At 38.2% G+C, this 13733-nt stretch overlaps 3 protein-coding genes across 3 annotated transcripts in view; 2 read left to right on the forward strand and 1 right to left on the reverse strand.

Moving 5' to 3' along the window:
• nSyb (neuronal Synaptobrevin) overlaps positions 1-13733 on the reverse strand; it is a 39229-nt gene that overhangs the window by 21176 nt on the left and 4320 nt on the right. The gene's annotated exons all lie outside the window — the stretch shown is intronic.
• The window catches only part of ClC-a (chloride channel protein 2), a 27235-nt gene continuing 13502 nt past the window's right edge, over positions 1-13733 (forward strand). The window contains exon 1 of the mRNA XM_086909257.1: positions 1-572. Coding sequence (XP_086765383.1) covers positions 513-572 — 60 coding nt within the window. The 5' untranslated portion in view covers positions 1-512. The remainder of the gene's footprint in view (positions 573-13733) is intronic.
• Positions 6885-9745, forward strand: LOC100870390 (uncharacterized). Its single transcript, XM_003694941.4, has 2 exons — positions 6885-7906; positions 8553-9745. The coding sequence occupies exons 1-2, from the start codon at positions 7541-7543 to the stop codon at positions 9396-9398; spliced, it is 1212 nt and encodes a 403-aa protein (XP_003694989.3). The 5' UTR covers positions 6885-7540; the 3' UTR covers positions 9399-9745.

Genomic DNA, 13733 nt, shown 5'->3' on the forward strand with positions numbered 1-13733 from the left:
GATAATTGTCCACTAGTCTTTCGAGTGACGAAACGCGATTCCGCTGATGCGTCTACATTATAAACCCACGCGTAACTGACTTATCTGTACTTTATGAATATTGAGAAACGAACGAAACGGTCAGTCGGTATCGTGTTTTGGTACTGGTGTTCATGTGTGAAAACATCGTCGCGCTCTCGAGACGCGCACTGTCGAGTGGTGATCGATTCCCGGCTAAAAAAGATCGAGGATCATTCTTCGAGAAAAAGACGATAAATGTGTCCAAAGCGGGGATCGTGGTCGATAAGTTACCGAGGCAAGAGAGGAAGAGGAAGAAACGACCAATAACCATTAGTGAAGTTTCGATCTAGCTCGACCTAACCTCTTTCTTTATCCTCGCCTCGTTTTTTTTCTCCCCTTTTGCCTCTACCCTGTCTCCTTTCGTCGATCTGCCCATTTCTCGACCTTCGCCACATCGCTTCAGTTTTCGTATTCAGTGTCGTGCACGATTTTCGATCAATTGAAGGTCCAACATGGCATCGTCAATCATCGAGGGAAGCGATGACTATGGTTTGGGATATCAGAACACGTTGGTAAGTTCATTTTACTAAATACGTAGCGTTTATCGTTTTATTTCTCACATTTTTCCTCATTTAACTCGTACAATTTTTTTTCTTTTTTAATTTTTTGATCACTAGTTTCTATATATTTTTCAAGAGAAAACACGATAAATCGAGCATCTATCCGAACGATAAATCGAGCATCTATTCGAACGATAAATCGAGAAGATAATTTATTATCGTTACAAGTTGAATCAACATGACAAGGGCTAGACAAGACATTAAAGAACGAGGCAAAAGCGACGCCAAGCAAGGGTTGCGAACCAATTTTCATGTTTATTCTTGGCCACGATGCGCCGCTAGCCGTGAATAGTTCGGTTGGGAACGCGATTACTGTCTGGGACAGACACACCACGTGCTTCTTTACTTTCTCGTGTGCATTTTTAATACTGTGCCCACGCATTCTTGCACCAACCTACACTCAGCTGATTGTCAGCTGATCACCACCTGACCGATCAGCTTTCGCTAATTTATTGAATCGCGACAGCCACGTATATATACGTATGTTTACATGTCGCGAACATGTCGCGTTCGACGGTAGACTCGTTTTAAATAAAATCGGTGTTCCCAGTTTGAAGGTATGGAAAGCGTTTACAGGTGCTTTTTCATCGAGTTTTAGGTTATCTCTTATCAGCAGATTCGCGTGTTTGTTCTGGTTTCACGGAATTCCTAGAGCCTCGTAGAGCTCGATGTTTATTATCTAGCTTTGCGAGCTATCGGATTATTACACGAATTGCATCACCAGGTATAGTTCGTAACACGAAGGAAAGGATTCGTAACACAGGAAACGTCACGAACAAAAAAAAAAAAAATATACTGATCTAGTAATTAAGTCATTTTTCAGTGTTATAGCGAATTTTGTTTATATACGAAGAACCCGTGAGAATGTCTGCGTGACCTAATATCTCTTATCGGAAGTTCCTACGTAGATCGAGTGGAAGCAGTTTCAATTGACTGCCGTCCACTTAATCAACGAGTAAATAACAATATAAATTAATACTATTTAATATTAAACTACGCCCAGATATAGATCTGTTTACAACAAAAGGCGTCGTTGTTTATATAATTTAGAAATTCGATTCAGATCATCCGTTAAATCAATATGTCTATCGAACGATAAATCACCGCTCTTATTCGATATAATAAAAAAAAAAAATCACGCTATTTTCTCATGATTCTGAGAAATTTATCCAACACTGAAATACGTGGCCCGTGTAAGCGATACCGTCCTTTTCTTTTTTACTCTTATACGTGATTTTGCAATGTAATCGTCTAGTCTGCCAACTTCGTCGCGAATTTTCAGACCTTGTATTATAGCAAGCGCGAAGACAATGCGTCCTCGAATGGCCGCGTCACTTTCGAAACACCCCGTGCAAAATACCGGGGCAGATTGCCATTTCTCGATATCTCCTCTCGTCTCGTTGTCTCGCCATCCGCGAAAAGAGTAGTAGTTGCGAAGAAGACGAAAACACAGCAACGATCGCCACTATATAAATCGATTTTTAATATAAAACAAAGAAAAAAAAGAACGGAATATCTCTCCATCCTTTCGTTCGTTATTCTATAAATAAAGGAGATCTCACCCGATGAGATGCCGGCCCATTTTTGCTCCTTTCTAATGATTCCTCGAATTCACAGAATCGGCGTTTTAATATTTATCGCAGAGTGAATAGACTACCGTTCACGATACTGCTATCCGCCGAAGGGCTGAATAAAAAGTCATTTCTCCGTAACAGTTATTGGCAGACGGACAAGAGAAACAAAAACCGGTAAATTACATCCTCCTGGTTGGAGGAGCTCTCTCGGTATCTTCTTCTTTTTCCCCTCCCCCTCTCTGTTCCATAGGTATGCACTAGGTAGAAAATTTCTTGCTCGGCCCGTGATCGTGGAAATCGATCTTTCTCCTGCTCATTGATTCCATTTACATTTTACTCGAGTAGTCTGTTTACGATCATTCGGATTAATCGGGCAATTGGATTATTTAATAATTTATTTTCTTCCATTTTCATTCGCTCTACGTACGTTCAACGTACTTCGGTTCATTGATAGTTTATTACGATAGTAGTAAACCCATTCATCATGAATCAACTACTCGATCAATTGACTTTAATCCCTGTACTGGTTCGTTTAATACTCGACGAGTATTCCTACCGCATCTTGTACCGTTCAATCAAGAATACTTTGTCCCCTTTACGATTTGATTTCTTTCTTAGATTCGAAAGAAGTTGGTCGTTTTAATATAAAACGTTTTAATTGATTCAAGTGTTTCCTGGTTTGTTTCCAAGTCAAACAAGAATCGCAGCAACGACATTGTCATTCTATTAACGTCGATTAACATTCCGTTCGAAATTCTGCAAAATGATTTCTCCTTCTTCTTTTTTTTTTTTTCTTTCTTTCGTCTATTCAGTACCGTCTTCTCTTCTGACACGTTTAAAACAAACGCAATATTCATCATTTTTTTTTCCCCAAGGCAATCAAGCTCATTAAAAAAACACAAACTGATCAAATATGTATGATGTAATCTCAAGCACACGCTTTTTTAATTGTCGATAATTTCGATTTGTTAATGCGAAACGATATCGAATCGAGATTATGAAATACGATTTACCTTACTGATAGATTTTGGACTGATAAGAAAAAAAAAAAAAGGAAAAAAAAGTAGAATAATCACCGTGTAACAATATCGGTAATTCTATTATATAATCGTTAAAATTTACATTATAGTTCGTTTAGTCGTCGATTTTATTTTGTTAATATTTCCAGAATATTTCGTTCTTTACGTAGCCACGATTTAGATTTTATTGTACAGATCGGAATGTTTAAGATTATTCTTCCATATTTTATGAAATTTTATGAAATGAATCTTCTTTATAAATATTTCGAGGCAATCGATGCATATCTTTTTCCTCGAATAAAATTACGAATCTCTTCTCGAGAGAAGCTTGTTTAAATTCATTTTTCATTCAGAGGCAAAAGACGTGAAGGATATTAATAACTTAACCTAACATTTCTAAACAAACTGTGACCATTATTCAAATAGATATGACAACTTATGCGTTAAGATAATCATAAACAACGATAATTGCTAAGGTTGATACAAGACAAGCAGCTTCTGTAGCACGATCTTCTGACACGAGTGATATATATATATATATCAAGAAACGTATCATTTTTCTTTTCTTCTTTTTCATTCTTCCATCTTATTTCTAACTCTCGATAAATCTCGATTCGACGCTCGAGAAAATGGAGAAAATTCGATTTTATGCGGTGAAATTGGAAAAATTGTGATCGAAAACCGGGAAAACTTACACCATCGAGAGATCGAGTTGTTATCGTAATTAGTTAATTCCTAATTGCATGATGAAAGATGAGATCTATTTATTGAGTCACGCTTATCCCCACTTCTCGGCGATCTGCTAATACATTTATCCATTGTAAATCAATCTTCTATCGCGTTAAAACATTCCAGGCACGAGCCGCCAACTCTGCGAAAATATCGATGAAATTGCAGCAATAAAATAGCACGTGATCGATCGAATCGATCGCGTGTCATCCGTTCAAAAATATACCATAAAATTTATCGTTTATATCTGTCCGTATGGTACATCATCGATTAAGCTGAATCTCGATTTAGAAACTTGGATTTTCCCGGATTTTCTTTATCAGTAAAGTCGATTTTCCCTGATTTAAAGAGGAGACGTTAAAAAGGGGAATGTGAATTAATACTCTTAATGATACGCATAATGATGTGATGCATAAAATTTTATTATTTATAGTAAGACGGTATTTGAGCCAAGGTCGGTGGTTTAACAGGTTTTCGAGATGCATTAGAGTGGGAAATTTACACGAACGAAAGTTTACGAGTCTAATTATCGGCGTGATTAGTTTCTATCATCTAAGACGTCCTTGATGAAATATACGAAGTCGATAACGGTCCTCGTCGTATCAAGGTTTCTCGATGATAATTCCCCCGTATAATCACGACACTTTTGCACTCGTTATTATTTTAACCTCCATCAACTTGTCAATTCTTGACAACAACAATTTTTACCATTTTTTCTTCTTTTTTTTTCTTTTTTTTCTTTTTCTTTTTCTTTTTTTTTTTTTTTCTTTTTGCGTTCGTCGATACGAATCGAATGGAAAACGATCGGTATAATTTTTAGCCTATTATGCCAACCTAATTTACGAGCGATAAGGTACAACCACTTTGTTGTTACGTATACTCGATTGTATATAAACGTAAGTTTATATATAACGACCTCGCATATATAACTGGAACGCAAATATTGACGATTGACTATAACGATGCGCAGGTGATATCAGCCAACGATGAACTTAGCCTTCCAATTTACCTTATACGCTTTTCTATTTCGATATCTATCCTTTTAACTCCCCCTCCGCTCTCTAACGTTTAATCATTCATCGATTTCTCGAATTCGTCATTTCGATTCAAATCTTGTTCCCACATTTTCTTCGCGAATCCTTTGTTGGGGGAGGGGGGATTCCAAAAAAAAATTCCAAAATCGGCGAACAGAGTGCAATTTTTCATCGATCTTCCACCACTCCACGAGAGCGTCGAGCTCTCGTTTTTCAGGAAGCGAAACGATAGCTCGGCGAGGAACGTCATGCAACACCGAGGGCATCGTTTTCCCTGTGGCACGCGATCCATTCCACCTTTCTCCTTTTCCAACCTTGCTTTGACGAAAGGAATCCTCGATGCAAATGTGTCTTGCGCGTCTTCGAATTACGCGAACGTGGCGGAACGCGCCGAATATTGGACGTGTTGTTGGGGGATTGCGTAAGTGTCGCGTAGAATGCGACGCGGAAACGGAGGGGTCGATTATCGATTTTTCTGCGGCTCGATCAGCCGGTTTGCCTTGCAACTTGTCCGCCATATACACGGGGCTATATACACATGCATGCGTGCATGTGAAACTTTTATTCGCGATGTTAGCCGCGCATCTGTGAAATTATTCCTCTTTACGACCCCCTCACACGTGGCATCGTCCGCATTCCTTGCTTCTCGATGCTTGGTCCCGTTAGTATTATAGTTTCGCTCGATGTCCTGAGCGAATAATTGTTTTTTAAACCACTCGATAAATAGGCTTTGCGTCATGGATCGGAGAATAAGAATGATAAGAGCGAGTGATAAGCGATGATAAGATTTAGAGAGAGGAGAGAGCCTTTCTTTTCGGTGCATAGGTTTCTCTGTTCGAGGAAAGGATTCTGTGGAATCCTGATCGATGGTTGTTTGCGGGAGAATAGAATTCTTCTTTTGTTCTTTTTAAGATAATATTGGAGTTATCCTTGTTTGGAATTCGATAGGATGGATTCCATAGAATTCCGATTGACAATTGTTTGCCTTCGTAAGAGAGTTCTTCCTTTGTTTTGTTAATAACGTTAAGAATAATGTTAGAATTATATTATTCCTCCGTTTCAATAGAATTCCGGATTCAATAGAAGATTCTGTAAGATCTCTCGTTGAGATTTGGTTGTGGTTCAAATAGAGTTCTTCTTTAATTATGTAAAAACATTGTTGTTTGCGTTAGATATAAGAAGAAGATGATTTGTCGTATGATTCAAGGGTGGATGATTGTGCTATGACGAGAGGAAGAATATTCTAAGAAATATTTACTTTGGAAAAAAATATTTGAATAGATAATGCATCATAAGAATTTCTAACTTAAAAGTTTTTTTATAAAGCGATTTTAAAATACGTTATCGTAGATAGAATTTTTTTTCGTCGATGCAAAAATAGATCTATTTCACCTTCTTTCACAATTTAATTTTATGGAATAATATAATCGATTATCAATTAAACGTGTCACAATATTTTCGCATATTTTTCGATATTTACACAATTACGATGCGCACAGGTGGTTTAGTTCAAATTAAGCCTGTTGTATTAATAAGATAAATTTCAAATTGATTTTAATTGATCAATTTTTCAATTTTTAATTCAACATTTGAAAGAATCAAAATTAAGAAAAAAAAAATAAATAAATAAAAATCGAAAAAAAAGTTACGCGTTTAAAAATTAATTCAACTTGTAAAAAAAATTCGGTGGATAATTCGCGAAATTTTGCGAAAAGATTTATTTTAGCAATATTTTTGACGTGGAAAAAAAATGTAAGAAATTGCAATAATTAACGATTAACGAATGTTTCTATGTTTAAACGTTCCCGCTTGATGACGTCAGCCAGTCTAGCCAATATAATAAAGACTGGTGACGCAAACATTCGACTCTCAAAGCTATATAGCGTAACGATAATTGTTTGGATAAGTGAAAGTTACGTAGCTCGATCCATAAATTATGAGATCGCACATGTGTACCCGCGAAACTTTGATGACACGATCGAGAAACTTTTACGATCTTACGTTTGAATAATTTTTAGAGGAGAATTCTCATTTTTGATCGATGGATGTGTGCGTATGGGATGGGACGTGGTAAACAATCGAAGGATTCTTTTCCAACTGCGTAGCAACGAAACGAAGAAATGGACGAGCGAGAATAGTAGTTTTGACCAGAAATTTTTCGCGAAGCGGCAAATTCAAACGATCGGCGCGCAACACGAACGGTACAACGTAAAGTTCACGCGATTAACAATCAAAAGAGAGATACAATCGTGTAATTTGAAAGAGGAGATATAGGTTAAAATAAAAACGAATTACGTTTACGAAACCAATCTCGAAGATCATCAATTTTCGCAATAACATGATTCTAATAAAGTCACTCGTGATAAGAGGTGATAATTTATACTTATAAAATTAACACTTTTTCCTGCTGCTGATCAGTTGAGTATATCGAATACGTGTAGTAATTAATAACGATTCAGCCTGGTTGTCGATATAGAATATTTAAGCGGTATTCAGAGAGGAATTGAATTAATCGATCGAAAGTCGCTCGAAAATAAGGGGAGAAAAAAAAAAAAAAAAAAAAAATGTGGAAACCGAACAGAAATCTTGCAAGTATCTTAAAAGATCGTGCGTCGAAGTTGATGAAATTCGATTGGACGAAGAAAAGGATGACAACCACATATACCACCACTACCAGGACCATTTCTGATCTTGGTTCATCAACCAACATGGTGGTTCCTAAGAACGAGGTGATCAGATTTATCTCCGATTGCTTGTGCAAGGTCGGAACAACCCCCGAGGATGGATATATCGTTGGCCATCACTTAATGACTTCCGACTATTGTGGCCATTTTAGTCATGGGATGAACAGAATGCAAGCTTACGTGTTGAGCATCAAGAATGGAATAACCAACCCTTCCGCGAAACCGAAGGTCGTTAATGATTTTCAGGTACATGAGTCTAATTGATGGGGAATTGTACAGCGATTGACGAGATATTCTTGCTTCCTTTGCACCTCATTCTTCGTAATCTTCGTCGAGATCGAACGAAATTCAAACTCGTGGCGCGGTTTAAATTCGTTCGTTTTAAATTCAACCGGCGATAAAAAACAGTTGTGAGAAAAGATGAACTCGTGCGTCTGAAAGATGGTAACGCTACGGAGATGCAATTTAAAATGTAAATTTTAACAATAATTCCGAGATATTTCGTGGTTATTCGATTTATCTTCCTCGCGATGATTCGCAAAAATTGCATTTGCGTCATTTTTTTTTTTTCCCTAAAAAAGAATTGTCGCAATTATGATGGAAGAGTCATAGCATAATCGTTATACGATGTTGGAAACTTCGAATCACTTGAGATTTGAGAATCCGACTTTTACCGTCGTCTGAGCGGAATTTTAACATTTCTCGCGTTGTAGACACAATATCCAAAGCCAAGAAACGTCCAAGAAACGTAACGTCCGAATTTTTACCAACCTAAACTCGAATTCCACTGAAACGACAAAAGTCCAACGTCACTTCTCTTCTCCTTTTCCTTCCTCCTCTTCCTCTTGAAAAAAAAAGAAAAAATCAGAATATCGGCGAAATGTATTTGCAGGCGGTAGCTTTAATCGACGGGAACAACGGATTGGGTCATACGATCGGTAAATATTGCATGGAGCTGGCGATAGACAAGGCGAAGAAGTACGGTATCTCGATGATCACGGTTCGTGGCTCGAATCATTACGGGATATGCGGTTATTACACGCAAATGGCGATCGAGAAAGATTTGATAGGGTTCACCTGCTCGAACACGAGTCCCCTGATGGCCCCGACGCGAAGCAAGGTGTCGGGATTGGGGACGAATCCGATGTCCCTGGGGATGGGAGCGACGGGCGGCGACAAGTTCTTGCTGGACATGGCGACGACAGCCGTCGCGTTTGGAAAAATCGAGCTGGCAATGAGGAAGAACGAAGCAATTCTCAAGGGTTGGGCGCTCGGGATGGATGGGAAAATTACGACGAACGCGAAAGATGCGTTCGATGCCGCCCGCTTGTTGCCACTCGGCGGGCTGGAAGAGAATTCGAGCTACAAAGGTTACGGGCTGGCATTGATGGTCGAGGTGCTTTGTGGAATTCTGTCCGGCAGCGATTTCGGGCCTAACATCAGGCAGTGGAAGGACAGGGCGAAAATTGCCAATCTCGGCCACTGTTTCATAGCAATAAATCCTAACGCTTTCACAAGTGGATCGAAGGAAAGGTTGGCCAAACTGTTGACGCAATTGAGAAACTTGCCTCCCACCGAAAACAAATCTGTCTTGATACCCGGGGACCCGGAAAGAATCGCCATGAAACGCGTTGACAAAGAGGGTGGGATTTCGTATCATCCTAATCAATTGAAAGTGTCCAAAGATTTCGCGGAAAAAATGGGTGTCAAGCCTATGCAACTTGTTCCGAAAAAATAAATAAAATAGGAAATTATATCTTGGAATTAGAACCTAGATATTTCTTAATCGTATCATTTATTCCAATTTCAATGTATTTATTTATTATTATTACTATTATTATTATTATTATTATTATTATTATTATTATTGATTTAATGATCAAAATATGATTTAATAGTTTTATAATTTTAAGATCTATCATTATATTTATTCACCCATATATGTACGAGGATACGAGTCTGATATCATGATACTATAATATTTTAAAGATATTTTGTAACAAATTGATTGTGATATTTTATTATAATTGATTAAGATATTTTATAATAATTTTCAATTAAACAATATACATAATATATTTTCAATTGGACATTGTCTATTGCCTCTGTTATATAATTATTCGTTCTAAAACATCATGTTAATGATATATTTCTATTTTCCCCTAATGTTTACACAGTGAACTGAGCTTGCGTGTCGATTTAATGGAAATATGCTCGCGATGATATAACCAGTGTTGCGGTCTGATCGTTGGTCGATGATGATGATCATCATCATCATCATCATCATCATCGTTATCATCATCATTATCATCGTCATAATGATCTGTCGACCTTGGACTTGATCGTGATACCTCGATTGCATTTGTCACCGATCGGTAACATTGCACGATTATCAGCGCCAGATCCATCGGTGGACGAGAAACGAGACGATTTGCATAATCGAGAGATAAAGCGATCCTCCTATTTTACGATTGTATCGTCTGATCGTAATTATAATAGGACGAAATTACACACGGTAGACACGCATTGCTTGAGAATCGTATAATACAAATGGATAAAATATAATATAAACCTGAAACGAAGAAATTCGATCTTTTATCAGTTTTAACGATACTGCACAAGTCTCGTGATATATTGTCGTGCGATTAATTCGTGTTTGATATCGCCAAGATTAGCCTCCTTGTTTTTTCATTCCCGCAGATGATTAAATTTGATATATCTATTTTTTTTTTTTTTTCAAGTTTTTCCGTAATCTCTGTTTAACTTAACTTTTTTATCTCCTTTCTCTCCTCTCTCTCTCTCTTTCCGTCTGAACTCGAAGCGAAGTAATTTTTCTACGCAGTAATTATTTGCATTGAAAGTAAATAAAAGTTGGTAATAATCAGAAGTGGCCGATTCTTTCTGCCTTCTGGAGTGCGGTAAACAGGGTTATCGGGGAAGACTCGCAGACTTAAAGTCTGCCTCGATTCCTTCGTTTTATCGTTGGTGTTTTTTATGTTTCGGGAAAGGGGAACGCACGAACGTATTAATTGATTCCTTCCGAGACAATTTCCAGGGAAAAAATTCTTCTTCGCGATGAAAGCGAATGAAAATGGAAACCACTTCCGACGATCCCTTTTACTTTCGCTTTCGTATGCTTTTCATCGTGGTATATGGAGAAAAAAAAAAAAGAAAAGTAAAAGATTCGATCCTCGGATAGACGGATAGATAAAACAGACCTGTTGAAACAGAGCTCGAGATAATCGTCGAAATTCGTATCCCGTCCCACCGATTCGTTCGTTTATGGCGCACGCGCGTTTTGCATAGAAATGTCGAATAGAAATTTCATCATTCCGCGTGTAATATAAACTGCAACTCTCTATTTATTTCGTTGTCCCCACACGTATCACGGATCGGGATCATTGGGGCAAGAAAAAAAAAGAAAGAAAAAAAGAGAAAAGGAAGGATCGACGGATAAAGAGGATACGCCATTATTGTTATTATTATTTTGCAATCGATACGGGGATAGAAAATGAACGAAAAGAGAGCGAAAGCGTGTTTTCGCGGAGAGTACATCGCGACAGATGAGCGTCGTAAAGGGTTCAAAAGTTATCGAAACGCTTTGTTTATTGCCACGTTATCGAACGCAGGTCGCAAAAGCGTGCTCCGGCTATCTTACTTTTTTTTTCTCTCTCTCCTAATGATAACACGCGCGAAGGGTTTTCTTCCCCTCCCTCCCTCCAATACAGCGGGGAAAAAAACACGGAGTGACAGGAGTGAAAATACGCGATAAGAAGAGAGTATAATAAATCTGGTAGCGGTTGTGATTCACGTTGCGCCTATATTTTCAAGATGCAGAAACGCGAATGTTGTTATTATTATTATTATTATTATTATTATACGAGCTGATTAATCTCCCTCATTGTCCTATTGAAATATTTAATTAGACGTTATCTCGGTCGGATCAGGCTTTATCACGTCCACGTAAGCTCGATCAAGTTACACCGCAACCACTTCGTCCTAGACCTTATTTATTGTAACGAAGAATTGTTACGCGTTCGATATTTTCCCCTTTTCGTCCGCGAAAGAGGCACAATCCGTGATGGAAATAATGTTGTTGAAGTGGTCCAAGTCGGTTTGTTCGGTGGAAAAAAATGTATCTCTGATTGAGTTCGGGGGCGGTCGGTTGGAAAGGAGGAAGGAAGGAAGAACGATTGGAGGAAGAAGGGAGGGCTCTGGACAGGAAGAAACGATTGGACGAACGATCTTGTCGAAAATGCGATCGTATGTTGACGCATCATCGCGAGAAGGTAATTTCGTTGCTCGGCCATGTGACTGGCATTAACTAATTCAGCGCTCTAATATGCCGGCATGGGGTCGTGAACCCATGGGACATCCGTGGTGGCACTTGTCCCTCCTTTAATTCACGATGGATCTCGGCTAATTCTTCCGCGGATCTATCGCGATCCATCAATTTTCGGTATTTTATTTTTTCTTCTTTATCGTCGATTTAAAGTAGCAATGAAAATCCGTTGAAACGTTAAAGAAGATGGTTGGCTAGGTTAGGTTATTTTTGAAAAATCAGGTTTCTGCGGACGGACGAGTTATCTAATTGTTGGTCGACGACGAATTTTTAAAGAAAACGTAACAGTTTTGTTTTTTTAATGCTAATGAAAAGTCGGGCAATAGTGGCAATAGCACGATGGAGGAGAACAAAAGAGGGAATTACGCGAAGCAAGGATGACAATTTTCACGGAGAGGATTAAAAACGTCTCGTTGAATTACGAGCAGCACGACGTAACAATGGACTCGGTTTGTCCTTTCCGCTATGAAAATGGTCTTTTTACTGGCAGCCGAACAATTAAAACAATTAAATTAATATCTGGCTGTAGTATAATGGTCGATGATATTGGAAATTAGTAAATATTTAAAAAATCGTTTCCTTTTTCGCTTTTTGTTTAATTACCATACTCCCTCCCCTCCTCCCCCTCGATCATTATTTCGTGTTTATTTACGTTTCACGCTTGTTTCATTTGTTTATTTACTCGAACCGATTGTTACGTAACGATTGTACACGCTATTACCATGATATATGGTAACATAATGTGTCAACATTATCTATTCTTAGAATTTTTGCCGTTTGACGTAAGTGGTTTGTTAAGTGGTTTCGTTTGATATTCACTTCCAGCAATTTGTTATCTTTAGAATCTACCTACCATTGTCCTATTAATCTCCGCTCGAAAAGAAGATCCATCTACTTCGAATCCACATCTTTTCGAGTTCTTCAATTTTCGCTTCTTCTCTTCTTCGACGAGGGGATCCCGATATTTTATACTCTTTTTTCCCCCCAACGTTCCAGATCTTGGAAAGTTTTCGCGCGCTCGTTTTAATGTTTAATCGATACGTTAGCGTCGGATGTTTTTTTCTTTTTTTTTTTTTCTTTTTTACAAAAAATCTTCGCGCGATCCAACGCACGATTCGATTTAACAGCGACGTGATAATTCATCGTCCGTGGATGGAATATATTGAAACTGTAATTTCACTGTGAACGCGGCTGTTGTCCGCGTATTCTTCATTTCTAAAAATAAGATATTCCGCGATTCTTATTCTCGAGAACTCGCGAAAACTTGGGAAGACCTTCGTTCGTAAAACGAAACGCAAACACAATCCTATTTCGATACGAATATATAAATTGATTAGAATACGATCCCTTTGATTTAAACTCCGAATTCAAGGATCTCTCTCTCTCTCTCTTCTGATCGACGAAACGCGCGACTCGACGCGAAAGGGGAAAAAGAATCGTTGGGGAAAGATGAAATAGATCCGTGTAGAGTTTTTCGCGCCAAAGTTTAATAATCGCTACTCGATGTTGACACACTCCTTCGTCTAGACAAATTTACCGAGTCGGCAATCCTTTTTTCCGGTCCATTATCTGCTATCTCTTTGCTTTTCGAGGATAAACACACGAATTTACGGCTCGGATGTGTTCATAACCGAGTAACGGCGATAAATACGAACAATTTTCTACCGTGCTCCGTTAATCGTTCGTCATCCGTATCCGTTGAAAAATCCTTTGAAAAAGCTCGACTTTTTT

The sequence above is a fragment of the Apis florea genome, unplaced genomic scaffold, assembly GCF_048593485.1.
Source record: "Apis florea isolate Af1SG1 unplaced genomic scaffold, ASM4859348v1 contig_3081_pilon, whole genome shotgun sequence".
NCBI classification, from domain to species: domain Eukaryota; kingdom Metazoa; phylum Arthropoda; class Insecta; order Hymenoptera; family Apidae; genus Apis; species Apis florea.